The 26,037-nt window shown below is 41.6% G+C and overlaps 1 protein-coding gene across 8 annotated transcripts in view; it reads left to right on the top strand.

The window, feature by feature from the left end:
• Window positions 1-1,928: 1,928 nt before the first annotated feature.
• Window positions 1,929-26,037, top strand: part of LOC115185207 (sialoadhesin-like) — a 49,302-nt gene continuing 25,193 nt past the window's right edge. Inside the window, exons 1-15 of one of the 8 annotated variants that reach the window (XM_029745720.1) lie at window positions 1,929-2,027; window positions 3,878-3,921; window positions 4,656-4,733; window positions 4,998-5,345; window positions 6,283-6,498; window positions 6,743-7,084; window positions 7,187-7,405; window positions 12,619-12,984; window positions 13,096-13,326; window positions 13,616-13,879; window positions 14,020-14,283; window positions 14,503-14,593; window positions 14,684-14,738; window positions 14,825-15,056; window positions 16,016-17,193. In XM_029745720.1, the coding sequence (XP_029601580.1) occupies window positions 4,679-4,733; window positions 4,998-5,345; window positions 6,283-6,498; window positions 6,743-7,084; window positions 7,187-7,405; window positions 12,619-12,984; window positions 13,096-13,326; window positions 13,616-13,879; window positions 14,020-14,283; window positions 14,503-14,593; window positions 14,684-14,738; window positions 14,825-15,055 (2,682 nt within the window). In that variant the 5' untranslated portion in view covers window positions 1,929-2,027; window positions 3,878-3,921; window positions 4,656-4,678 and the 3' untranslated portion in view covers window position 15,056; window positions 16,016-17,193. Of the gene's footprint in view, window positions 2,028-3,877; window positions 3,922-4,655; window positions 4,734-4,997; window positions 5,346-5,493; window positions 5,713-5,838; window positions 6,172-6,282; window positions 6,499-6,742; window positions 7,085-7,186; window positions 7,406-12,618; window positions 12,985-13,095; window positions 13,327-13,615; window positions 13,880-14,019; window positions 14,284-14,502; window positions 14,594-14,683; window positions 14,739-14,824; window positions 15,057-16,015; window positions 17,194-26,037 lie in introns of those variants that run through there. The other 7 variants (XM_029745718.1, XM_029745717.1, XM_029745719.1 and 4 more) reach the window with 7 other exon arrangements.

Below are 26,037 nucleotides of genomic sequence, written 5' to 3'. Positions count from 1 at the left end.
ATTACGTTCCAAAGCATATTTCCAACTGGTTTTATTACCAAAATATGGTTCATTTCCCCATTTGTTTGATGTTCCCAGACTCTATATTTAACAGGACAGCAGTCCTTCAGGACAGCAGTCCTTCAGTAGGGTCAGAAAGAGAGGGGAAGGGAGAAAGGTATTTATGGGGGGGTCATAAACCTTACCCACAGGCCAACGTCATGACAGAGGAGTCACAAAGAGCAGAAATAGAGGGAAAATTAATCACTAACCTTCGATGATCTTCATCAGATGACACTCATAGGACTTCATGTTACACAATACATGTATGTTTTGTTTGATAAAGTTCATATTTATATCCAAAAATCTCAGTTTACATTGGCGCGTTATGTTCAGTAATCTTTTGCCTCCAAAAACATCCGGTGATTTTGCAGAGAGCCACACCAATTTACAGAAATACTCATCATAAATGTTCATGAAAATACAAGTGTTATACATGGAACTTTAGATAAACTTCTCCTTAATGCAACCGCTGTGACAGATTTCAAAAAAGCTTAATCGAAAAAGCAATAATCTGATTACGGTGCTCAGACACAAAAACATGCCATACAATATATCCGCCATGTTGGAGTCACTCAATAGTCAGAAATAGCATTATAAAGATTCACTTACCTTTGATGATCTTCATCAGAATGCACTCCCAAGAATCCCAGGTCCACAAAAAATGATTGTTTTGTTCGATAAAGTCCATCCTTTATGTCCAAATACCTCCTTTTTGTTCGCGCCTTCAGTTCACAAATCCAAATTCAGGACGCGCATGTCAGACGAAAACTAAAAAATTTCCATTACAGTTCGTAGAAACATGTCAAACGATGTATAGAATCAATCTTTAGGATGTTTTTATCGCAAATCCGCAATAAAGTTTCAACCGGAGAAATCCTTTGTCTTCAGAAATGCAATGGAATTGAGGTACCTCTCATGTGAAAGTGCATGTCTGAGGCTCATGCCCTGCTGGCAGTGTTCTGACTTCAGTAGCTCTTATTCATCATCACTTTACAGTAGAAGCCTCAAACAAGGTTCTAAAGAATGTTGACATCTAGTGGAAGCCTTAGGAAGTGAACAATGACCCCACAGACACTGTAGTTTTAATAGGGAATTAATTGAATTCCTACAGACCACTTCCTGTTTGCATTTTTTCTCAGGTTTTTGCCTGCCTTATGAGTTCTGTTATACTCACAGACATCATTCAAACAGTTTTAGAAACTTCAGAGTGTTTTCTATCCAAATCTACTAATAATATGCATATCCTAGTTTCTGGGGGTGAGTAGCAGGCAGTTTACTCTGGGCACGTCAGTCATCCAAGCTACTCAATACTGCCACCATCCATAAGAAGTTTGATATTGCAGGTTAGCCTGTCATAAAAAAAGAAAGATTTTAAATGTATTACACAGTTATTATAATATTGTATGACATCATTGGCTGTCAAGCATGTAAATGTGGCCGCGTTTGACATTGCAGCCGACTTTAAAGGCGAGTCAAGACTGACTGATCTACAAATAATCTGAAGTAGTTATTTATCATGCAAGGTGATTTGTAGATCAGTCAGTCAGTCAGAATTTACCCATCACATGTCACAGTTTTGATGCTCTTGAACACAGCCTGTTTGAATGAGGAAGGAAGCCATCTCTGAATGAGCATCTTGGTCACTGACATAGAGTTGGATAGAGGGCACAGATTTGCATCTTTTCATGATGGCTTCTGTTACAATATCGGCAGCGCAACTGAGGGCTCTCTCTATTTTAAAGTAGTCAATTTCTTCTTCTTCAACCTCCATGATTTTAATGACAGTCGATAAACAAACTGGAAGGATGCATACAACGTTATGCCCATGCTTAAACAGCCTTTGTAACTAGTGTGCCTTTTATCCAACTCTATGGTCTTTCACGACTTCAAAGTTATGTCAACCACAGACCTCATACCTCACAGTCAGTGTCTGTTTCCTCAGACTGACAGATAGTTCATTACAAGACCTTTCTCCCCTTCACTCTGTAAGTAAGCTTGACAATATCTTAAAAAGCGTAAACTCAGACAGTGGTAGATTATAGTAGATTGTTGTGTTTAGGAGTAGTATTAACATGAGACACAGTGATGGTGGGTTGTGTTTAGGAGTAGTATTAACATGAGACACAGTGATGGTGGGTTGTGTTTAGGAGTAGTATTAACATGAGACACAGTGATGGTGGGTTGTGTTTAGGAGTAGTATTAACATGAGACACAGTGATCGTGGGTTGTGTTTAGGAGTAGTATTAACATGAGACACAGTGACGGTGGGTTGTGTTTAGGAGTAGTATTAACATGAGACACAGTGATGGTGGGTTGTGTTTAGGAGTAGTATTAACATGACACAGTGATGGTGGGTTGTGTTTAGGAGTAGTATTAACATGAGACACAGTGATGGTGGGTTGTGTTTAGGAGTAGTATTAACATGAGACACAGTGATGGTGGGTTGTGATTTCGTTGGTTTAGATGCACACACTCAGTTTCACTTCCCTGTTCTACTTTCCTGTCTGTCCTCTCACAGGCCTCCTGAATCATATTAGAAATCTATAGATGCACATTAGACTATACAGAATATGGTCCTTTGTAACTCAGATGGTAGATCATGGCACCTACATCATAATGGGTTTGATTCCCAGGACCAGCCATATGTAAAATATATGCACACGGCTATAAATTGCTTTGGGTAGTTGAGTCTTCTAAGTGGTATTATTTATGGACAGCAGACTACAATAGACGACACAGTCTATACAGCAGGCTGTGGTGATGTTCATTGATGTCTCTGCTAGATAAAACTACTAGCAGTACTGTACACCAGAGGAGACTGGTGAGTGGATATATTGGAGGATGGACTCATTATAATGGCTGGAATGACAGCAACAACATTCATTTTATTCCCATTACTTCCCAAATGAATGAGGACATCATGAGGACTGGAGGCTGCAGTAATGTTGAGATGCCAGTAGGTAAACCTCTAGTCTAGAACACTGGAACCTTCAGTACCACTGATGCTGCTGATGAGGAGTGACGGTCATGGGTGTATAAATTAAATGGGTTCTAATTGGATGACATCATGGAACTTTGACCTGTATATACAGAACTCAGAATGGCAAGGCAACACAATACATTGTTAACGTTAAAATAGTTGTCACAGCGTCCACAGAAGGTGGCGCCCCTCCCCGGTCGGGCGGTGCTCGGCGGTCGTCGTCGCCGTCCTACTAGCTGCCACCGATCTACGTTTCTGTGTCTTTTGGTTTTGTCTGTCTAGGTCCGCACCTGTTTGTCTTTTTTGTTTGGGAATTTGTGCGGGATTATTACATGTGATGTTCTGTGTGGTAGTCGGCATTTTGCGCTGCTTCAGCTACGCCGCGTAATTTTTGGATTAGGCATTAGGGTTGCTGGGCTGTGCCTCGTGTGTTTTAATTTTGGAGCTGTCCTCCTGTCTTGTGTTCTGCGCACCCTGCCTTGTGGCGACTTTATTTATCGGTGATTATTAAACATCTGTTCAAACGGACCTCAGTCTTCTGCACTTGACTCTACCCCTTTCCTGCTATCAAGGATAGCTCTGACAATAGTACAGTCAACACATTGTTTACATGGTTCTGTATGTTGTATAAAGATCACATTGGAAATGGACACATTTTTTAAATAAAATAATTGACTCGTCTTTTTCACAATTTCTGTTAAAATACAGTAACAGCGCTTTTCTGACGTGCTGGTCTGGTCGTCGTGCATGTTAATGTCTTAATTAAACATGAAGGACAGTTCTGCATTAGCTACTTGTGTTCTGACTGCTTTTATAATGTTTCAACACTTACTTCTTGTTTTCACTCACTACCAGTCACTTGACTCACTGTACAAGACCTCTCCCCTTCACTTCACTCTGTAAGTACTCTTGACAATATCTTGAAGTATAGTTTTGGGTTATTTGTTTTTAGTCATAAGTCATATACTTGAGGGTAATGTATCCTTTACTTGTTGTTATGTTTTGAGCTGTGTTTTGGTTGTTACATCAGGGCCAGTATTCATAAAGTGTCTCCCCCGGTGTGGGTGTGTGTGAATGACACAGTGGATTTATCTGAGGGCCCTTCAGGACCAGACTGATAGGGAGTAGTGTTGACATCTATACTGTGTAGGATGTGTGTTTTAACGTTTCTACATCCATAACAACCAGCTCTCTAGACTTTGATACAGACTCCATGGGCCTTATGGGCCTTCACTACAGATGCAGTGTGTGTGTGTGTGTGTGTGTGTGTGTGTGTGTGTGTGTGTGTGTGTGTGTGTGTGTGTGTGTGTGTGTGTGTGTGTGTGTGTGTGTGTGTGTGTGTGTGTGAGTCACTTGCTGTTTAGCCTCACAGCTTGGGGATAGGAGATATCATTGGACCTTGGTGTTCAGTCTTTAGGCTGCTGTACAGCTTGATGGACCATAGAGGATTGAACATTTATCCTCCTATATTTGGGGTTCTGAGAATAAAACAGCTTCAGAACAATCAATGTAGAAATATGTGTTTACAGTTCTAGAGATCTGTTCAATAAGTGACTGTTGTTGTTGATAATGATGATGATGAGTATGGAGTTATTCACCTGCTATAGAGTGAGTTGTTGTTTATGTTTCTAAGACTGCAGGGTGGGAGATGCAACAATGGCCTTGAGAACAGCAGGAAGTGTGTTGGTGGTCTTTCTCTGGTCTGTGGCAGGTATGGTCTCATAACTGTTTTCAATTTACAAACGTGTCTAAAAGGTTAAGAGTCATAATGTTATTCTGTTGTTCTGTTTGGCGTATCTACTTCACTTTTTATAGTTGTCTTTCACTCCTCATTGAGAGATGCTTATCTGTGGTTTCCATTCACACTCAACTCAGCAACTATGGCAACAAAATGTGGACCAACTTTACTGTTAGTGAGAGCCATTTTTGCTAAATTTCCATTTAATAAATGTTGTGTTGTGTGACTGTGTTTCAGTTGTACTGGGGAAGTATGGCTGGAGTGTGACTTACACCACTCAGAGTATCTGTGCCTTGAAGGGGTCAACAGTGGATCTGTCCTGCTCTTTCAGATATCCCAGAGGTCATAAAGTCACATCAACCTTCTGGTTCACTGAATGGGGGACTGGTGTAGAACCTGAAGATCCAGTTCAGGACCCAGAATATGCAGGTCATGTGGAGTATCATGGGGATAAGGAGAAAGACTGTACCCTGAGAATCACAGACCTGAGAGAGAGAGACTCATCTACGTACTGGTTCAGATTATTAACAGATCAGGAAGGAGGGACATATACTGGAAGTCCTGGAGTCACTCTGTCTGTCACAGGTACAGTAAAAACCTGCTATTATGTTCAGTTACAATTAGTTCTGGACAATTGTTGTGGTGTGTATGTAAGATAGGATTTCTTCCATCATTGTGTTAGAGTGATAAGTCAGTGATAAAGGGATTTACAGTGATATTGTTTTTTCTCCAGGTCTTCAGGTGAAGGTGACTGGTGGACATCAGGATAAGATACTGACCTGTATCACCACCTGTACTCTGACTGACAACCCCACCTACATCTGGTACAAAAACGGACAACATCTAGATGAGAGCACCTCCCCCCAGTACAAAGACCCAGTCTCCAGTATCTACATTGATGGTTATTCCTGTGCTGTAAAAGGCCATGAGGAGCTCCACTCTCCTGCAGTGTGTGAGTGTGAATTTAATACATTATACTGTGTGTTGGTTTCACTTTGTCATTTGGGAACTTTTAGCATTTCTAGGAAGAACTGAGAATATAATCTAGTTGATCTCTTGTTATGTCACTGTGTTTCAGGTGTTCAGGGTCAGAGCTGCAACAGAGTTACTTACACCAAGAGGAGAATCTGTGTCCTGAAGGGGTCAACAGTGGACATATCCTGTACTTATGTTGGTTATTATTCCACCATATCAACATTCTGGTTTAGAAGTGATAAGTCGACCCCTTAAGACCTAACCAGAGACCCAGGGTATACAGGTCGTGTGAAGTACACTGGAACATATAAAGGTCCCTTCACCCTGAGAATCACAGATCTGAGAGAGGAGGACTCAGCTGAGTATCGCTTCACTTTTAAAACATACAACTTTGAATGGGGTCATAGTTTCCCAGGAACAACTATGTCTGTCACAGGTAATACTACACTGTATGATACAACTGTATATCATATTGAATTACAGGAGAAAATACATGAACCATCCTGTTTACACAGAGGTGTATGTGGTTTTATACATATTGTTTCAGGTCTGCAGGTGAAGGTGACTCCTGCTGCAGAGGGACAGAAGACACTGACCTGTAGCACCACCTGTACTCTGACTGACAACCCCACCTACATCTGGTACAAGAACGGACAACGTCTAGATGAGCCCACTTCCCAGCAGTACTCTGTCAATAGTTATTATTCAGACAGTTACTCCTGTGCTGTAAAAGGCCATGCGGATCACCACTCTCCTGCAGTGTGTGAGTATGAATGAAACTAGTATTTTATGTAGTATCATTTAGAACCAATAAGAATGGTATTACTTTCTCTATCAATATTCTTAACAATATACATTGGAATGATAAACAGTTTTATAGATGTATGTACAGTACATGTATGTCAAAAAATATATATTATTCAAAAATGAAACTGTCTAATACATCTAATACACTTAGTCTAATTATCGTTTCAGGAATTGATCAGGAATTGAACATTTTGTTTCAGGTGTTCGGGGTGAGAGTTGTATGAATGTGACTTACACCCATCAGAGTATCTGTGCTTTGAAAGGGTCAACAGTGGACATATCATGCTTTTACACACATCCCAGTTGGCATAACGTCACAGAAGTATCCTGGTTCAACAAATGGGAGTCTGGTGTAACTAAAGACCTAAGCCAGGACTCAGAGTATACAAGTCGTGTGGAATACCATCGACAAACAGACAAGGACTCCATCCTGAGAATCACAGACCTGAGAGAGAGTGACTCAACTGAGTACAAGTTCAGATTTACAACTAATGAGGCAAGATGGGGGTACAGCTTCCCTGGAACAACTCTGACTGTCACAGGTAACACTGCATAGCACATTATAAAGTTTTGAAGACTCACAACGTTAATAATTAACACCAATTCTGAACCATGTACTCTTTTTTTGCTCTCCTTTCATTCAGGTTTTCAGGTGAAGGTGACTGGTGGACATCAGGATAAGACACTGACCTGTATCACCACCTGTACTCTGACTGACAACCCCACCTACATCTGGTACAAGAACGGACAACATCTAGATGAGAGCACCTCCCCCCAGTACAAATACTCAGCCTCCAGTAACTATGAAGACAGCTACTCCTGTGCTGTAAAAGGCCATGAGGATATCCACTCTCCTGCAGTTTGTGAGTGTTTATTTATTAAGGGACAGATCGAAATGTACTTGGGCACGGGACAGGACTGGTCTCCAAAGTTTAAAATATTTTCACATGACCATCCCCTTGTACTGTAAAATAAATTGAACACCCTCCCCCTCATAGAATTAACTCAAAATGATGTTTACTGCCACAAATAAAAAGAACTGTAGCGGCCCTGCATTAATAAACTTGAATACCGACCTAGTCACTTCAGCATGCTTTTGTGGCATGGACGATGCCACGCAGGGCTACGGGTCAGAAGTTTGAGTGTTCGCGACCATCACAAACAAGCTCGCCCTGCCTGCCTGTTCCATTACACTACGATCATATACAAAATATATGCAACAAATTTTCCACCAACAGGTTTCTGTGCCAATGCATCGCACAACCAATAAACAAAGCATTCCAACTTCGGGCACATCAATGTCATGGTTTGCGTTTTCAACACCACAATAAATAGACAATGTAAATCTGGACAAACAGAGAATACATCCCTCCCTACCTTGTAGTCTTACCCATTATTGAAGGCTTGGCTTGACAATCTCTGAATGTCATTAAACTTTTTGGTGTTTTGTAACAAATGTCTCTTTCCATTCATCAAATGGCTGCTGCAAGGTTTGGATTGATTTACTGATTGATTTCATTTGTCAGTTAAAAAAAATACGTATATACACAATATTTTTTTAAGTGAACAGGATTGCACAAGTAAGTCAGGGACGTATTTCCATTGTGGTCCCTGTGTTTTACATAAATACATATACAATTATACTGAACAAAAATATAAATACAATGTGCAACAATTTCATCCATTTTACTGAGTTAGGGTTCAAATAAGGAAATCAGTCAATTGAAATAAATTCATTAGGCCCTAATCTATGAATTTCACATGACTGGGCAGGATCGCAGCCATGGGTGGGCTTTGGAGGGCATAGCCCCAACCACTGGGGAGCCAGATCCAGCCAATCAGACTGAGGTTTTCCTAACAAAAGGGCTTTATTTTAGACAGAAATACTCCTCCCTTTCATCAGCTGTCCAGGTGTCTGTTCTCAGATGATGCCGCATGTGACGAAGCCGGATGTGGAGGTCCTGGGCTGGCGTGGTTACAAGTGTTCTGTAGTTGCGAGGCCGGTTGGACGTACTGCCAAATTCTCTTAAACGACATTGGCAGAGAAATTTAAATTACATTTTCTGGCTACAGCTCTGGTGGACATTCCTGCAATCAGCATTCCAATTGCACGCTCCTTCAAAACTTGAGACATCTGTGGCATTGTGTTGTGTTACAAAAATGCACATTTTAGAGTGGCCTTTAATTGTCCTTAGAACAAGGTGCAGCTGTATAATGATCGTGCTGTTTAATTAACCTTTTTATGGATAGGGGGCAGTATTGTCACTTTCGGATGAAATACGTGCCCGTATTAAACTGCCTCCTACTCAAACTCAGAAGCTAGGATATGCATATTATTAGTACATTTGGATAGAAAACACTCTAAAGTCTGGGCAGGATCGCAGCCATGAGTGGGCTTTGGAGGGCATAGGCCCACCCACTGGGGAGCCAGATCCAGCCAATCAGACTGAGGTTTTCCTAACAAAAGGGCTTTATTTTAGACAGAAATACTCCTCCGTTTCATCAGCTGTCCAGGTGTCTGTTCTCCATCCACCTGACATGTGTGGCAAATGAAGAAGCTGATTAACTTCTATGGGCTACGTGGGACGATGTTCAAAAGCCGAGGACAGGAGTGGTAGAGGGTAATGATTCTTAACTGTGATGTCATTGAGTCCATGGTAGTCAATACATGGACGCAGGGTCTTGTCCTTCTTTTACACAAAGATGAACCCTGCGCCAGCAGGGGAGGCAGAAGGACGGATTCTCACAGCAGCCAGAGAGTCCTCAATGTACTCCTCCATGGCCTTGGTCTCAGGGCCAGACAGGGAATATAGCCCCCTATGAGGTGGTGTGGTGCTCGGGAGAAGGTCAATACCGCAATCGTAGGAGGAAGGGAAGGGGCACGAGCCTTCCTGAAAACCTCCAGGAGGTCCTGGTACCCACTGGAATGGCGGAGAAATCTGAGTCTTTACCAGAGCCCACAGGAGGATCTCCCGGGGCAAGCTGTTCCGCCTTAAGGCAATGTGAGTGTCAGAACGTGCTCCAGACTAGGATAGAAGCAGTGGTCCAGTTGTGCCTCTGGAGCCATAAAAATCCCAAAACAATAGGAACATGGGGAGATTCAATAAGAAGAAACCTTACGGACTCACTGTGATTGCCCAACACACACAGGTTATTAATAGGAACCGTACAGTGAGTGACCCTGCCAATGGAGCGTCCGTCCATTGCACTGGCTAAGTAGGGAACGGAGAGGAGTTGTGTGGAGATACCCAGCTCATATACCAGAGTAGCGTCCATGAAGCGCTCATCAAATCAAATCAAAGAATACAACAGGTGTAGACCTTACAGTGAAATGCTTACTTACAGACTCTAACCAATAGTGTGAAAAAAAGGTGTGTGTGTGTGTGTGTGTGTGTGTGTGTGTGTGTGTGTGTGTGTGTGTGTGTTTGTGTAGGTAAGTAAAGAAATAAAACAACAGTAAAAATACATTTGAAAATAAGAGTAGCAAGGCTATATACAGACACCGGTTAGTCAGGCTTATTGAGGTAGTATGTACATGTAGGTATGGTTAAAGTGACTATGCATAAATGATGAACAGAGATTAGCAGTAGCGTAAAAAGAGGGGTTGGCGGGTGGTGGGACACAATGCAAATAGTCCGGGTAAACATTTGGTTACCTGTTCTGGAGTCTTATGGCTTGGGGGTAAAAACTCTTGAGAAGCCTTTTTGTCAGCCCCAGAGTCAATGAGCACCAGGAGAGATTTAGACCGGTCAACCCACAGCAGGATAACATGGAAAGGGATACGACTAAAAGGAGCCGAAACCCTCACAGCATGGCCCACCATTGTACTCGTACCTAACCAATGAGTCTGGTCTTTACTTGACAGTTGGATTTGTAATGCCCTGTAGCACCACAATGCAGGCAACTGTTGGAGTTAAGCCTGCATAAACTCTACAACATTCGCAGAGTACGACCCTGCCTCACACAGGAAGCGGCGTATATCCTAATCCAGGCACTTGTCATCTCCCGTCTGGATTACTGCAACTCGCTGTTGGCTGGGCTCCCTGCCTGTACCATCTAACCCCTACAACTCATCCAGAACGCCGCAGCCCGTCTGGTGTTCAACCTTCCCAAGTTCTCTCACGTCACCCCGCTCCTCCGCTCTCTCCACTGGCTTCCAGTTGAAGCTCGCATCCGCTACAAGACCATGGTGCTTGCCTACGGAGCTGTGAGGGGATCGGCACCTCCGTACCTTCAGGCTCTGATCAGGCCCTACACCCAAACAAGGGCATCGCATTCATCCACCTCTGGCCTGCTGGCCCCCCTAACTGTGAGGAAGCACAGTTCCCGCTCAGCCCAGTCAAAACTGTTCGCTGCTCTGGCACCCCTATGGTGGAACAAGCTCCCTCACGATGCCAGGACAGCGGAGTCAATCACCACCTTCCGGAGACACCTGAAACCCCACCTCTTTAAGGAATACCTGGGATAGGATAGGATAAAGTAATCCTTCTAACCCCCCCCCCCTACCCCCCCCCCCAAACAAAAAGATATAGATGTACTATTGTAAAGTGGTTGTTCCACTGGATATCATAAGGTGAATGCACCAATTTGTAAGTCGCTCTGGATAAGAGCGTCTGCTAAATGAGTTAAATGTAAATGTAATGTAGGCGTCGGGCAGCCGTGGATGAATGAGCAGCCGTGGATGAACGAGTGGAGCCGAGAACAGACTACCTCTCCCTCCTGCATTCCCGTAGGCACCCATTGATCCTTATGGTTAAAGCTATGAGGGAGTCGAGGTCTAGGGGTAACTCCCGAGCTGAGAGCTCGTCTTTAACCTCCTCCGATAAGACATGAAGAAAGGTATCGAACAGAGACTCTGGGTTTCAGGCACTCTCGGTGGCCAATGTGCGAAAGTCTACTGTGTAGTCTGCCACACTGCGGGGGTCTTGACGTAATCGAAGTAGCTTTCGGCCGCCTCTCTCCCGGAAACTGGAGAATCAAACACCTTCCTCACCTCTGCAATGAAATCCTCCAGACGAAGGCAAATTACGGATTGTTGCTCCCAAACCGCCGTTAGTCAGGTGAGCACCCTTCCAGACATTAGCGTTATCAGATACGCTATTTTCAAACAATCCGAAGGGAACGAAGACGGCTGCAGCTCAAAGATGAGAGAGCACTGGGAAAGAAACGCCCGGCAGGTTCCAGGATCCCCAGCATAGCGCTCCGGAGGAAGTAAGCGGATTCTCGGGAAGCCGGGGTAGGCTGTACAAAATCACCACTTGGAGGGGGATTACTGTGCGTCCGGGAGGTCTCCGTTGTGGCATGCTGCTTGATAGATAGTCCACGGAGTTGCTCCAGTAATGTTTTGCAACCCTGGTCATGGCTTCCCGCCAGTGTATGGAGTCCTTCCATAAGGTTCTGGAGTAGCTCCTCATGTCTTCCAATGGTGGCTCCATGCATAGAGACAGTGTTGTGGAGCTGGTCCGAGTCTGCTGGGTGCCAGACAACATGACAAGGAAGATTTCAATTTACCGGACATTTTATGGATGTTGGCCTAATGAGCAACATTCACATATCCTTAGAAACAGCCTATAACAAATTGTAAAAAGATAAGCATTTTATTGTTAGATTATAGGAGTAAATCTGGTAGGCCAGAAACAGTCTTACTCACCTCAAGTTCATTTGTCGGAGTCAGTAGGAGCGCCGGGGTGCACTGCATTCAGTAGCTGAAACTTAATAACAGCCACAAAACACCAGACCTTCACAAATGGTTATAAACTTTATTAGGATAATATCAAAAGTAATTCAAGCCATTGCTTACAGGGAAAATACGAATAAAAGAGTCAATGTAAACCAGGGAAAAATTGCACTACCCTCTCCTGTGCACACCAAAAAAAACACACAACCCACCTCAAAGCAAAATAAATTGTTTGACAACTCTCCCCCAGTAAATTTCAATCTGTCCCTAATACATAATTGTACAACTGTAACTATTTAACTGTGTTGGTTTCACTATGTAATATTAGAACTGTTAGCATTTCTAGAAATAACTGAGAATACAATCCAGTTGACCTCTTGTTATGTCACTGTGTTTCAGGTGTTCAGGGTCAGGACTGCAGCAGAGTGACTTACACCAAGAGGAGAATCTGTGTCTTGAAGGGGTCAACAGTGGACATATCCTGTACTTATGTTGGTTATGATACAGTCACATCATCACTTTGGTTTAGTCCTAAACGGAGTGCTAGTTGGACAAATAAGTTGACACCTGAGGACCTAACCAGAGACCCAGGGTATGCAGGTCGTGTGGAGTACGCTGGAAGAGAGAGTGGAACATACAGAGGTCCCTTCACCCTGAGAATCACAGACCTGAGAGAGGAGGACTCAGCTGAGTATCGCTTCACTTTTAAAACATACAACTTTGAATGGGGTCATAGTTTCCCAGGAACAACTCTGTCTGTCACAGGTAATACTACACTGTATGATACAACTGTATATCATATTGAATTACAGGAGAAAAAAAATGAACCATCCTGTTAACACAGAGGTGTATGTGGTTTTATACATATTGTTTCAGGTCTGCAGGTGAAGGTGACTCCTGCTGCAGAGGGACAGAAGACACTGACCTGTAGCACCAACTGTACTCTGACTGACAACCCCACCTACATCTGGTATAAGAACGGAAAACGTCTTGATGAGCCCACTTCCCAACACTACTCTAGTAATACCCTAGTAGTCTTGCGTCATTCTGCGGACAGTTACTCCTGTGCTGTAGAAGACCATGAGACTCTCCACTCTCCTGCAGTGTGTGAGTATGAAATAAACTATTATTCCACTTAGAAAGAATCAATAATTTAAGGTCAATGAGAAGGGTATTACTGCTTAATCTATAAATATTCATCATTACATAGAAAATACAGACAATGTCATAGATGTATGCATGTCTATACGTATCTCCAAATGTATTCTTGTTCATTTTTTTTGTAAGTGATAGTTTTAGATAGTCCTCTGACTTTAGATATAATTTATTGTTGACATGACGTCATTTGAGGAAGTATACAATAGTCCTAACCCTCTGACAAATTCTGCTTTACTAGATGCTCCAAAGAACACCTCAGTGTCAGTCAGGCCCTCTGGTGAAATAGTGGAGGGCAGTTCAGTGACTCTGACCTGCAGCAGTGATGCCAACCCACCTGTGGATATATACACCTGGTACAAGAAGAATGGAGCTTCACTGAAAGGATCTGAAAACACCTTCCTCATCACCAACATCAGCTCTGAGGACAGTGGAGAATACTACTGTGAGGCTGAGAGTATATATGGGAGTCTCAACTCTTCTTCTGTGTCTGTGGACATTAAGTGTAAATACACCTAACCTTCTCTTCTTTCGATCAGAGAATCACACATATTTAAAGTAATATTTAATTTATTTGTCCAAGTTCCATCATGGTCCTCATGTAAAGCACCTTGTATGAACAATGTGTTACATATTGTCCACCAGATGGCCCAAAGAATACCTCAGTGTCAGTCAGTCCCTCTGGTGAAATAGTGGAGGGCAGTTCAGTGACTCTGACCTGCAGCAGTGATGCCAACCCTCCTGTGGACAAATACACCTGGTACAAGAAGAACGTAGCCCCACCAAAAGCATCAGGACAGAGTTACAGCATCACTAACATCATCTCTGAGGACAGAGGAGAATATTACTGTGAGGCTGAGAATACAATAGCATCTAAGAACTCTACTACTCTGATGATCATTGTAGCAGGTAAAGTTTCATCTTTAATACCTCAATACAAAATTACTTTCCAAAAAATATCTTAATAATTATACTTAGGATTATTACACTTTTGTTTATAACTACAGGTTGGCTTATAAAATCCCCAAGTATTAACAAGTATTATATTGATATTCTATTTTATTATTATAATAATGTTCAGTTCATTAGAACATGCTGTGTACTCATATCATCCATATTTTATTATAGTGAAACAGACCTCAGTTATGACTGCAGCTGTAGGAATCATAGTGGTTGTTCTGGTTCTCATCCTCTGTCTCTCTGGACTCATGTGGTTCAGGTGAGTTTTTTGGTTGTTTATTATTTCACTTTAGAAGATGAATTAATTAATTAATTAATTAATTCATTCATTCATTTGTTTACAAAACAGGAAGAAGGCCTCCAATACCACCTCTGACACAAAAGGCACAGCAGACGGTGGACAGGTGAGTCTGTTGGAATCAGAAGATGACTGTGTATGCTTTGTGGAACATTTCCACTACTCATGTTGTCTGTCCCCTCTCTCCATCAGGGAGACTCTTGTCCAGTGTATGACAACATCTCAGGCTTGGCCATGACCCCTACTGCAGCACAGACAGCAGCCACAGACGACCAGGATGATGTTCACTACACCAGCGTCCACTTCTCTCGCTCCAAAAACCAGGAAGTGCCTCAGCCCCAGAAAGAGGATGAGGATGTCCAGTACGCTGCTCTGAAATTCAACCTCCCAGTGCTGCCACCTGATGAGCATATTCTGCATTAAGGTCATTCACATGCTGCAGTTAATTGTAGATGTCATCAATAAGCAAAACAGTTGACCCTTACACGGAACCCAAACCTGCTGTGCGGGTGCGCGTGCGCCATCGTGCGCTATCGTGCATACATTTATTTTGTCCCCTACACCAAACACGATCACGACACGCAGGTTAAAATATCAAAACAAACTCTGAACCAATTACATTAATTTGGGACAGGTCGAAAAGCATTAAACATGTATGGAAATGTAGCTAGCTAGCTTGCTTTTGCTAGCTAATTTGTCATGGGATATAAACATTGAGTTGCTATTTTACCTGAAATGCACAAGGTCCTCTACTCCGATAATTAATCCACACATAAAACGGCCAACTGAATCGTTTCTAGTCATCTCTCCTCCTTCCAGGCTTTTTCATCTTTGAACTTATATAGTGATCTGCATCTAAACTTTCATAGTATTGCCACGACGACCGGCAAAACAGTTTGTCTCTCAATCACCCACGTGGGTATAACCAATGAGGAGATGGCACGTGGGTACCTGCTTCTATGAACCAATGAGGAGATGGGAGAGGCAGGACTTGCAGCGCGATCTGCGTCAGAAATAGAAAGGAGTTCTATTTTAGCCCTTGGCATCGCAGACGTCGTTGGCAGCGTGCGAGCAGTGTGGGTGCAATAATTGAATAACATATATTTCTACATTTATTTTGCGACGCTTGCGCACCCGACGTGTCCGGTCTGCATGTAAGTGACCACTATGAACCCAAACTATGAACCCAAAAATGGACATCTTAATACAATTACTATGACATGTCTATAATGAGGGAGTGATGTGATGATGGTTTTGAGGAACTGTTCTTCTGTTCCAAATGGCACCATATTCCCTATTTAGTGCACTACTTTAGACAGAGCCCTATAGGGTGCCACCATTTGGGACGCTGTCTTTGTTTCATTTTTGTTTCTCTCTCTTCAGCAGCACAAGCAGCTGAGGAGGACTCCTCTGTTCTCTACAGTACAGTCAACAAACCCTGAACCAAGAAGACCCGAACACAACAAACCCAGAAAGAAGACCTGAACAGAACACGTTTGACAAAAACCTTGTATATCTGGACCTGTAAATTTAAACAAGTAATATGTGTAATGCCTGTGGAGGTGTGGAATATTGACCATTATAAACCAGGTGGTTTGAGCCATGAATGCTGATTAGCTGAAAGACGTGGTATACCAGACCGTATACATGGATATTTAAATTTGTATTTACTGGTCTAAGTACATTGGTAACCAGTTTAAAATAAGGCACCTCTGGGTTTGTTGTATGTGGCCATATACCACGGCTAAGGGCTGTATCCAAGCACTCCGCGTTGCGTTGTGCATAAGAACAGCCCTTAGCCGTGTTATATTGGCCATATACCACACCTCCTCTGGCCTTATTGCTTAAGTTTATAATAGCAATAAGGCACTTCTGGGGCTTGTGGTATATGACCAACATACTGTTCCACGGCTTATTTTAAACTGGTTAACAAAATAAATAGAACAGTAAACAAGTATTTTTACGTCATACCCGTGGTATATTGTCTGATATAAAAAATAGACTTCTGAAATGCTGTTTCAGCCAATCAGCATCCAGGAACCAAACTACCCAGTTTATAATAGTGTATAATAATATATGCCATCCTGTAGACACTTTTATTCAAATTCACTGTTATTACAGTCATGTTTGAATACACATTTCGTATGGGAAGTCCCAGCAGGAATGGAACCAATGCATCATGCTGTACCAACTGAGCCACAGGACTACTCTATTGAAACTTAGAGTAGGAGTTCTGATCTCAGGTCAGTTATGACTTTGAAACAATGATGAATAAGACAGGGACTTAACATTTTTTTTAAATATATTTTTCAGTTGAAAAATGTTGTATTTCTGACGTCGGCAACCTTGAGTTCCAGTAAAATTTTACAGTGCATTCGTAAAGTATTCAGACCGATTTGCCTTTTTCCACGTTTTGTGATGAGACAAGCTTATTCTCAAATTGATGAAGTTGTTTTCTTTCCTCATCAATCTCCACACAAAACCCAATAATGATGAAGCAAAAAAGATTTTTAGAAAATTTTGCAAATGCATAAATACAACAAACTGCAATATCACATTTACATAAGTATTCAGACCCTTTAATCAGTACTTTGTCGAAGCGCCTTTGCCAGCGATTACAGCCTTGAGTCTTCTTGGATATGATGCTACAAGATTGGCACAGATGTATTTAGGGAGTTTCTCCCATTCTTATCTGCAGATTCTCTTAAGCTTGGTCATGTTCAAATCAAATCAAATCAAATCAAATGTATTTATATAGCCCTTCTTACATCAGCTGATATCACAAAGTGCTGTACACAGATATTTTCAGGTCTCTCCAGAGATGTTCGATCAGGTTCAAGTCTGGGCTCTGGCTGGGCCACTCAAGGACATTCAGAGATTTCTCCCGAAAGCCACTCCTGCGTTGTCTTGGCTGTGTGCTTAGGGTCCTTGTCCTATTGGAAGGTTGAACCTTCGCCCCAGTCTGAGGTCCTGAGCCCTCTTGAGCTGGTTTTCATCAAGGATCTCTCTGTACTTTTCTCTGTTCATCTTTCCCTCTATCCTGACTATTCTCCCAGTCCCTGCCACTGGAAAACATCCCCACAGCATGACGCTGCCACCACCGTGCTTCACCGTAGGGATGGTGCCAGGTTTCCTTCAGACGTGACGCTTGGCATTCAGGCCAAAGAGTTTAATATTGGTTTCATCAGACCAGATAATCTAGTTTATCATGGTCTGAGAGTCTTTAGGTGCCTTTTGGCAAACTCCAAGCAAGCTTTCTGTAACGGCTGTCGTCGGAAGAAGACCAAGGTGCAGCGGAGTTAGTGTTCATCATAAAAGGTTTTAATGATCAACGAACACTATACAAAAGAAACCAAAAAACGACTAGCAACAGTTCTGTAAGGAACACACTAAACAGAAAACAATTACCCACAAAACCCAAAGGAAAAACATGCTCCTTATGTGTGACTCCCAATCAGCAACAATGAGCTTCAGCTGTGCCTGATTGGGAGCCACACACGGCCCAAAACAAAGAAATACAAAAACATAGAGAAAGGAACATAGAACGCCCACCCAATGTAACACCCTGGCCTAACCAAAATAAAGAACAAAAAAAACCCTCTCTATGGCCAGGGCGTAACACTTTCATGTGCTATTTACTGAGGAGTGGCTTCCGTCTGGCCACTCTACCATAACCTCTTACATCTAGACATTCCGCTAGCGGAACACCTGCTCCAATATCCAATGATGGGCGAAATACAAAGTCCTCGAAAATCCGAAAACTTCAATTTTTCAAACATATGACTATTTTACACCATTTTAAAGACAAGACTCTCCTTTATCTAACCACACTGTCCGATTTCAAAAAGGCTTTACAGCGAAAGCAAAACATTAGATTATGTCAGCAGAGTACCCAGCCAGAAATAATCAGACACCCATTTTTCAAACTAGCATATAATGTCACAAAAAACAAAACCACAGCTAAACGCAGCACTAACCTTTGATGATTTTCATCAGATGACACTCCTAGGACATTATGTTATACAATACATGCATGTTTTGTTCAATCAAGTTCATATTTATATCAAAAAACAGCTTTTTACATTAGCATGTGACGTTCAGAACTAGCATTCCCACCGAACACTTCCGGTGAATTTACTAAATTACTCACGATAAACGTTCACAAAAAACATAACAATTATTTTAAGAATTATAGATACAGAACTCCTTTATGCAATCGCGGTGTCCGATTTTAAAATAGCTTTTTGGTGAAAGCACATTTTGCAATATTCTGAGTAGATAGCTCACCATCATGGCTAGCTATTTTGACACCCACCAAGTTTGGTACTCATCAAACTCAGATTTACTATAAGAAAAATTGGATTGCCTTTGCTGTTCTTCGTCAGAATGCACTCCCAGGACTTATACTTCAATAACAAATGTTGGTTTGGTTCCAAATAATCCATAGTTATATCCAAATAGCGGCGTTTTGTTAGTGCGTTCAAGACACTATCCGAAGGGTAAAGAAGGGTGACGCGCCCGGCGCGTTTCGTTACAAAAAATTTCTAAATATTCCATTACCGTACTTCGAAGCATGTCAAACGCTGTTTAAAATACATTTTTATGCGATTTTTCTCGTAAAAAAAGTCATAATATTCCGACCGGGAAACCCTGTTTTCGTTCAAAGACGAAAAAATAAAAACATGGAGTCGTCTCGTGCACGCGCCTCAGTCTCATTGTTCTCAGATCGACCACTATCCAAATGCGCTACTGTTTTCAGCCATGGCCTGCAAAGTCATCATTCAACGTTCTGGCGCCTTCTGAGAGCCTATGGGAGCGTTAGAAAATGTCACATTACAGCAGAGATCCCCTGTTTTGGATAGAGATGATCAAGAAGGCCAAGAAATGGTCAGAGAGGGCGCTTCCTGTTTGGAATCTTCTCAGGTTTTGGCCTGCCAAATGAGTTCTGTTATACTCACAGACACCATTCAAACAGTTTTAGAAACTTTGGAGTGTTTTCTATCCAAAGCTAATAATTATATGCATATTCTAGTTTCTGGGCAGGAGTAATAATCAGATTAAATCAGGTACGTTTTTTATCCGGCCGTGAAAATACTGCCCCCTATCCATAACAAGTTGAGATTTAACAACTACTTTCAACAAAATTACCAAACCTGACTTAAAATCGAAGCTAAAATACATGCCTGCCAACAGAGCCGATAGTCTCTCCATGAATTAATATCCTAAAGCTAAGTGAACCAAATTCTCTTCCTATCTACTCCTGCTGGCCCCCCTTCTTTCTTCCTGCTACTCCCCAACCCTCAAGGTTTCAGCAGTGCAGGGGAGGATTTCTCCGTCTCCCCTTCTATCTGTCTCCAGCTTTTTCTCATAACAGAAAGTATCAAATATGGGTTGTTTCCAAATATTGACTAAATGTCTCATTGTCTCCTTGGTTGCACTCCTGAATTTTAGAAAAATCAACCTGTCTAGATATTGCATATCTACTTAAATGTATCTCGATACCCTCAATGATCCTGGATCACCTACAGATGTCATATATCCCTGTCCTGTTGACATAAGTCTACCATTATTAAACTTATTCACAACAAAATATAGTAATACTATTATATCAATTCCACAGCCTTGTTGTGTTAAATCTCTTACACTGAATTCAACAACAGCTGACTTCCTAAGGGACAATAAACTTATCTAGATCATGTAAAAAATACCCCTGCTACTGGTCAAAACATTTTCAAATAACATAATCAGATCAAAATGACTAATCTGATTTTCTCCACCAAGAAAAATGATTGTACTCTTATTGTTCTAGGAAAATAGACTTAAGGAAGCCTACCCTTAGTCTAAGGCTTTGCCCTTTTAGTCTTCTCATTGGTTAAAATTATCAATTGTGTCTAAGAACTTTAACTCCATCATAATTATCAGTTCTACAAATTCCCTTAAAATCAATATCACCAATGACCTTAAATTCACCATCCAAATGGCTTTTCAATGTGGCTGATCAGACCACACAGGGAAGCCACTAGAGGGGTCAAAAGTCATACCACCCTTTCAGAACCGTGTTTCTTACTACATTAGACAAATGAAGGCTAAGAACATTATCCACATTTTGTATCCCAGGTTCCCAGAAGATTCCCTATCAAAAGAATTTCACGTGTTTAAAACCTCTTACATCTACACGTTCCGCTAGCGGAACGTCTGCTCCAATATCCAATGATGGGCGGGGCGCGAAATTCAAACTCCTCTAAAATCCGAAAACTTCCATTTTTCAAACATATGACTATTTTACAGCTATTTAAAGACAAGACTCTCCTTTATCTAACCAAACTGTCCGATTTCAAAAAGGCTTTACAGAGAAAGCAAAACATTAGATTATGTCAGCAGAGTACCCAGCCAGAAATAATCAGACACCCATTTTTCAAGCTAGCATATCATGTCACATAAACCCAAACCATAGCTAAATGCAGCACTAACCTTTTATGATCTTCATCAGATGACACACCTAGGACATTATGTTATACAATACATGCATGTCTGTTCAATCAAGTTCATATTTATATCAAAAACCAGCTTTTTACATTAGCATGTGACGTTCAGAACTAGCATTCCCACCGAACACTTCCGGTGATTTTACTAAATTACTCACGATAAACGTTCACAAAAAGCATAACAATTATTTTAAGAATTATAGATACAGAACTCCTCTATGCACTCGATATGTCCGATTTTAAAATAGCTTTTCGGATGAAGCACATTTTGCAATAATCTAATTACATAGCCCGGCATTACAGGGCTAGCTATTTAGACACCCTGCAAGTTTAGCCTTCACCAAAATCACATTTCCTATAAGAAAAATGTTCTTACCTTGCTTGTTCTTCGTCAGAATACACTGCCAGGACTTCTACTTCAATAACAAATGTAGGTTTGGTCCCAAATAATCCATCGTTATGTTCCATCAAGATGTTTTGTTCGTGCGTTCTAGACACTATCCCAACGCTAAATCTCGGCCACGAGCATGACGCAGAATATGACAAAAAAATTCTAAATATTCCATTACCGTACTTCGAAGCATGTCAACCGCTGTTTAAAACCAATTTTTATGCAATTTATCTCGTAGAAAAGCGATAATATTCCGACCGGGAATCTGCCTGTCTGTATACTGAGGGAAAAACCGAAAGCCGGGGGCGGGGCCGGTCGCGAGCGTAAGGCTTAGTCCATTGAGTGACCACTTAGCTTTTGCTCTCGTGTGCTTCAGCCAGGGCTTTGAATTACGTCATTCCTGTTTTTCCCGGGCTCTGAGACTCCATTGGAGACGTGCGAAGTGTCACGTAAGAGCAGAGATCCTTTGTAAAAGATAGAGAGAATCAACAAGGGCAAGAAATGTTCAGACAGGGTACTTCCTGAACAGAAGCATCTCAGGTTTTTGCCTGCCATAGGAGTTCTGTTAACCTGTCTGGGGTATGTGGGACGATTTCGTCCCACGTACGTAACAGCTACTGATATTCCAGTGGCGCGATTTTTGAATCGTTAGAAATACTATTACTTCAATTTCTCAAACATATGACTATTTTACAGCTATTTAAAGACAAGAATCTCGTTAATCTAACCCCACTGTCCGATTTCAAAAAGGCTTTACAACGAAAGCAAAACATTAGATTATGTCAGCAGAGTGCCCAGCCAGAAAAAATCAGACAGCCATTTTTCAAGCTAGCATATCATGTCACATAAACCCAAACCACAGCTAAATGCAGCACTAACCTTTGATGATCTTCATCAGATGACACACCGAGGACATTGTGTTATACAATACATGCATGTCTGTTCAATCAAGTTCATATTTATATCAAAAAACAGCTTTTTGCATTAGCATGTGACGTTCAGAAAACGCATAACCCCCGGCAAACTTCCGTTGAATTTACTAACAGTTTGCTAAATTACTCACGATAAACGTTCACAAAAAGCATAACAATTATTTTAAGAATTATAGATACATTACTCCTCTATGCACTCGATATGTCCGATTTTAAAATAGCTTTTCGGATGAAGCACATTTTGCAATAATCTAAGTACATAGCCCGGCATTACAGGGCTAGCTATTTAGATACCCACCCAGGTCAGCATCCACCAAAATCACATTTCCTATAAGAAAAATGTTCTTACCTTGCTTGTTCTTCATCAGAATACACTGCCAGGACTTCTACTTCAATAACAAATGTTGGTTTGGTCCCAAATAATCCATCGTTATATCCAAACAGCGACGTTTTGTTCGTGAGTTCTAGAATGCTTCTTCCCGGTTTCGCGCATGGCGCATTGGCGTGTCAAAAATGTCTAAATATTCCATTACCGTACTTCGAAGCATGTCAACCGCTGTTTAAAACCAATTTTTATGCCATTTATGTCGTAGAGAAGTGATAATATTCCGACCGGGAGTATGCATTGAGCCTAAACAGCCGAATAAAATTTCTCCTCAGAAGCGACTCATGCACGCGCATCATTCAAAGGTCCTCGGAGCATCCACTTACAAAAGGCGATAATATGTTTCAACCTGAGGCTCCCTCGTAAACCTTCAGTTATTTCGCGGGCTCTGAGAGCCTATTGGAGCCCTGGGAATTGTCACGTTACAGCTAAGATCCTTACTTTTCAATAAAAAGATGCAAGACGCACGACTCCTTGTCAGACAGGGTACTTCCTGCTTGAAACCTTGTCAGGTTTTTGCCTGCCATAGGAGTTCTGTTATACTCACAGACACCATTCAAACAGTTTTAGAAAATTCAGAGTGTTTTCTATCCAAACCTGAACAATAATATGCATATTCTAGCTTCTGAGTTGGTGTAGGAGGCAGTTAAAAATGGGAACATATTTTTCCAAAATTCTCAATACTGCCCCCTAGCCCAGACAGGTTATACTCACAGACACCATTCAAACAGTTTCAGAAACTTTGGAGTGTTTTCTCTCCAAAGCTAATAATTATATGCATTTTCTAGTTTCTGGGCAGGACTAATAATCAGATTAAATCGGGTACGTTTTTTATCCAGCCGTGAAAATACTGCCCCCTAGCCATAAGAGGTTAATTAACCTCTACGGGCTAGGGGGCAGTATTGAGAATTTTGGAAAAAATATGTGCCCATTTTTAACTGCCTCCTACACCAACTCAGAAGCTAGAATATGCATATTATTGTTCAGGTTTGGATAGAAAACACCCTAAAGTTTCTAAAACTGTTTGAATGGTGTCTGTGAGTATAACAGAACTCCTATGGCAGGCAAAAACCTGACAAGGTTTCATGCAGGAAGTGGCCTGTCTGACAAGGAGTCGTGCGTCTTGCATCTGTTTATTGAAAAGTAAGGATCTTAGCTGTAACGTGACAATTCCTAGGGCTCCAATAGGCTCTCAGAACCCGGGAAAAACCTGAAGGATGACGAGGCGGCCTCTGGCTGAAACAGATTATCGCCTTTGGTAAGTGGCCGATCAGAGGACCATTGAATGAGGCGCGTGCACGATTCGCCCCCGTGGAGAAATTTCATTCGGCTGTTTAGGCTCATTGCAGATTCCCGGTCGGAATATTATCGCTTTTCTACGAGATAAATGGCATAAAATTGGTTTTAAACAGCGGTTGACATGCTTCGAAGTAGGGTAATGGAATATTTAGACATTTTTTGTCACGCCATGCGCCATGCTCGTGACCGTGATGTAGCATTCTGATAGTGTCTAGAACTCACGAACAAAACGTCGCTGTTTGGATATAACGATGGATTATTCGGGACCAAACCTACATTTGTTATTGAAGTAGAAGTCCTGGCAGTGTATTCTGACGAAGAACAGGAAAGGTAAGAACATTTTTCTTATAGGAAATGTGATTTTGGTGAAGGCTGAACTGGGTGGGTGTCTAAATAGCTAGCCCGTGATGCCGGGCTATGTACTTAGAATATTGCAAAATGTGCTTCATCCGAAAAGCTATTTTAAAATCGGACATATCGAGTGCATAGAGGAGTTCTGTATCTATAATTCTTAAAATAATTGTTATGCTTTTTGTGAACGTTTATCGTGAGTAATTTAGCAAACTGTTAGTAAATTCCCCGGAAGTTTGCGGGGGGTATGCTTTTTCTGAACGTCACATGCTAATGTAAAAACGTATAAGTTATACTTATTTTCCTGTCGTTCCTTGCGACTCTTGACTTTATCAATATATCTTTCGCACACGTAACTAATTATCTTTTTCCATTATTAACCTAGAATTTGGAGAATAATTATTATGACACATTGATTCTATCTCACGCGTAGAAGAACTACTCAGTCTTTCTCGCGACTCTCGACTTTATCAATATATCCTTTATGTGTAACAACAGCCATTATTTTCCTTAATTATCAATATAGAGTTATACTGCTAGAATGATTGATCCCCCACACCGATCCTGACTCACGCATAGACAAACACCGCAACCCGTTTTATTTTTAGGTTTTACTGCCTGTTTTTTTTTCTCGCGATTGTTGACTGGATTCTCCTCTCATGCAATCACTCATCCCAGCATAATCACTCTATCTCTCTCGAAACTTTATCTATAGAGGGGACTCTTGATCGGACATTAGGTCGCATACGTATGCAACTATAAACAATTTTCCAGGGGTTGTAAAGCCCTAGTTAACAGCCTATTTATCTGTTGCTCCATGTAACTCTTGACAATAATATCTGTTTCTCACTCCGCCATATTAGGTCTCTCTTCTCCCATGGATAATCAGACCTAGGTTGCGCCTCCGGAAGATCTGACCATCCCCTCCTAGACGTATTTAGACAGGCGACCTATATTAATGTAAACATGTCTCTGTCCTCCTCCCTCATAATTATATTACTATATTTCGCCTTCCAATTTACGTTTCCTGCCAATGTCTTTCCACCAATTTTACGTTTTAGGTACTCAACATTTAGCTAGTTTATATTGGTAGTGGCCACAGATACCATGGAGTCATTTCGGACCCCTCCTCCTCCTGTTTGAACTTATACCCGATTCCTATCTTCCATTTGCACAGAATACTTGGTTCCCTTTAAAACATTTTTCTCCACACAAACTTATAAAGACAGGTCACCAGATACAAACTCCCTTCCGGATAGTTCCAGCGTCTAACACCCAGAGTACATTAAAATCCTCTAATCGCTCCCGCCTTTCACTCTCACATCAATTGTTTCCTCATTTAATGCCAACACACAGTTGTATCCTTCATTCCATCATGCAATGCAGACACACAGGTGCATTACTCATTCCTTATTTAATGTAATCATACAGGTGCTATTCCCCAAAACATTGAATAAAGCTTACTAACCTTGTTATTTGCAGCTGAGTTTTTCAATGTTTGTTGAATCTCATCACCACCTCTGTCGCATACCAGTTTGCCACCGGCCTGTAAAGAACCCACA

This window comes from Salmo trutta, unplaced genomic scaffold, assembly GCF_901001165.1.
Source record: "Salmo trutta unplaced genomic scaffold, fSalTru1.1, whole genome shotgun sequence".
Classification (NCBI taxonomy): Eukaryota; Metazoa; Chordata; class Actinopteri; order Salmoniformes; family Salmonidae; genus Salmo; species Salmo trutta.
This window is presented reverse-complemented; position numbering and strand designations above follow the sequence as displayed.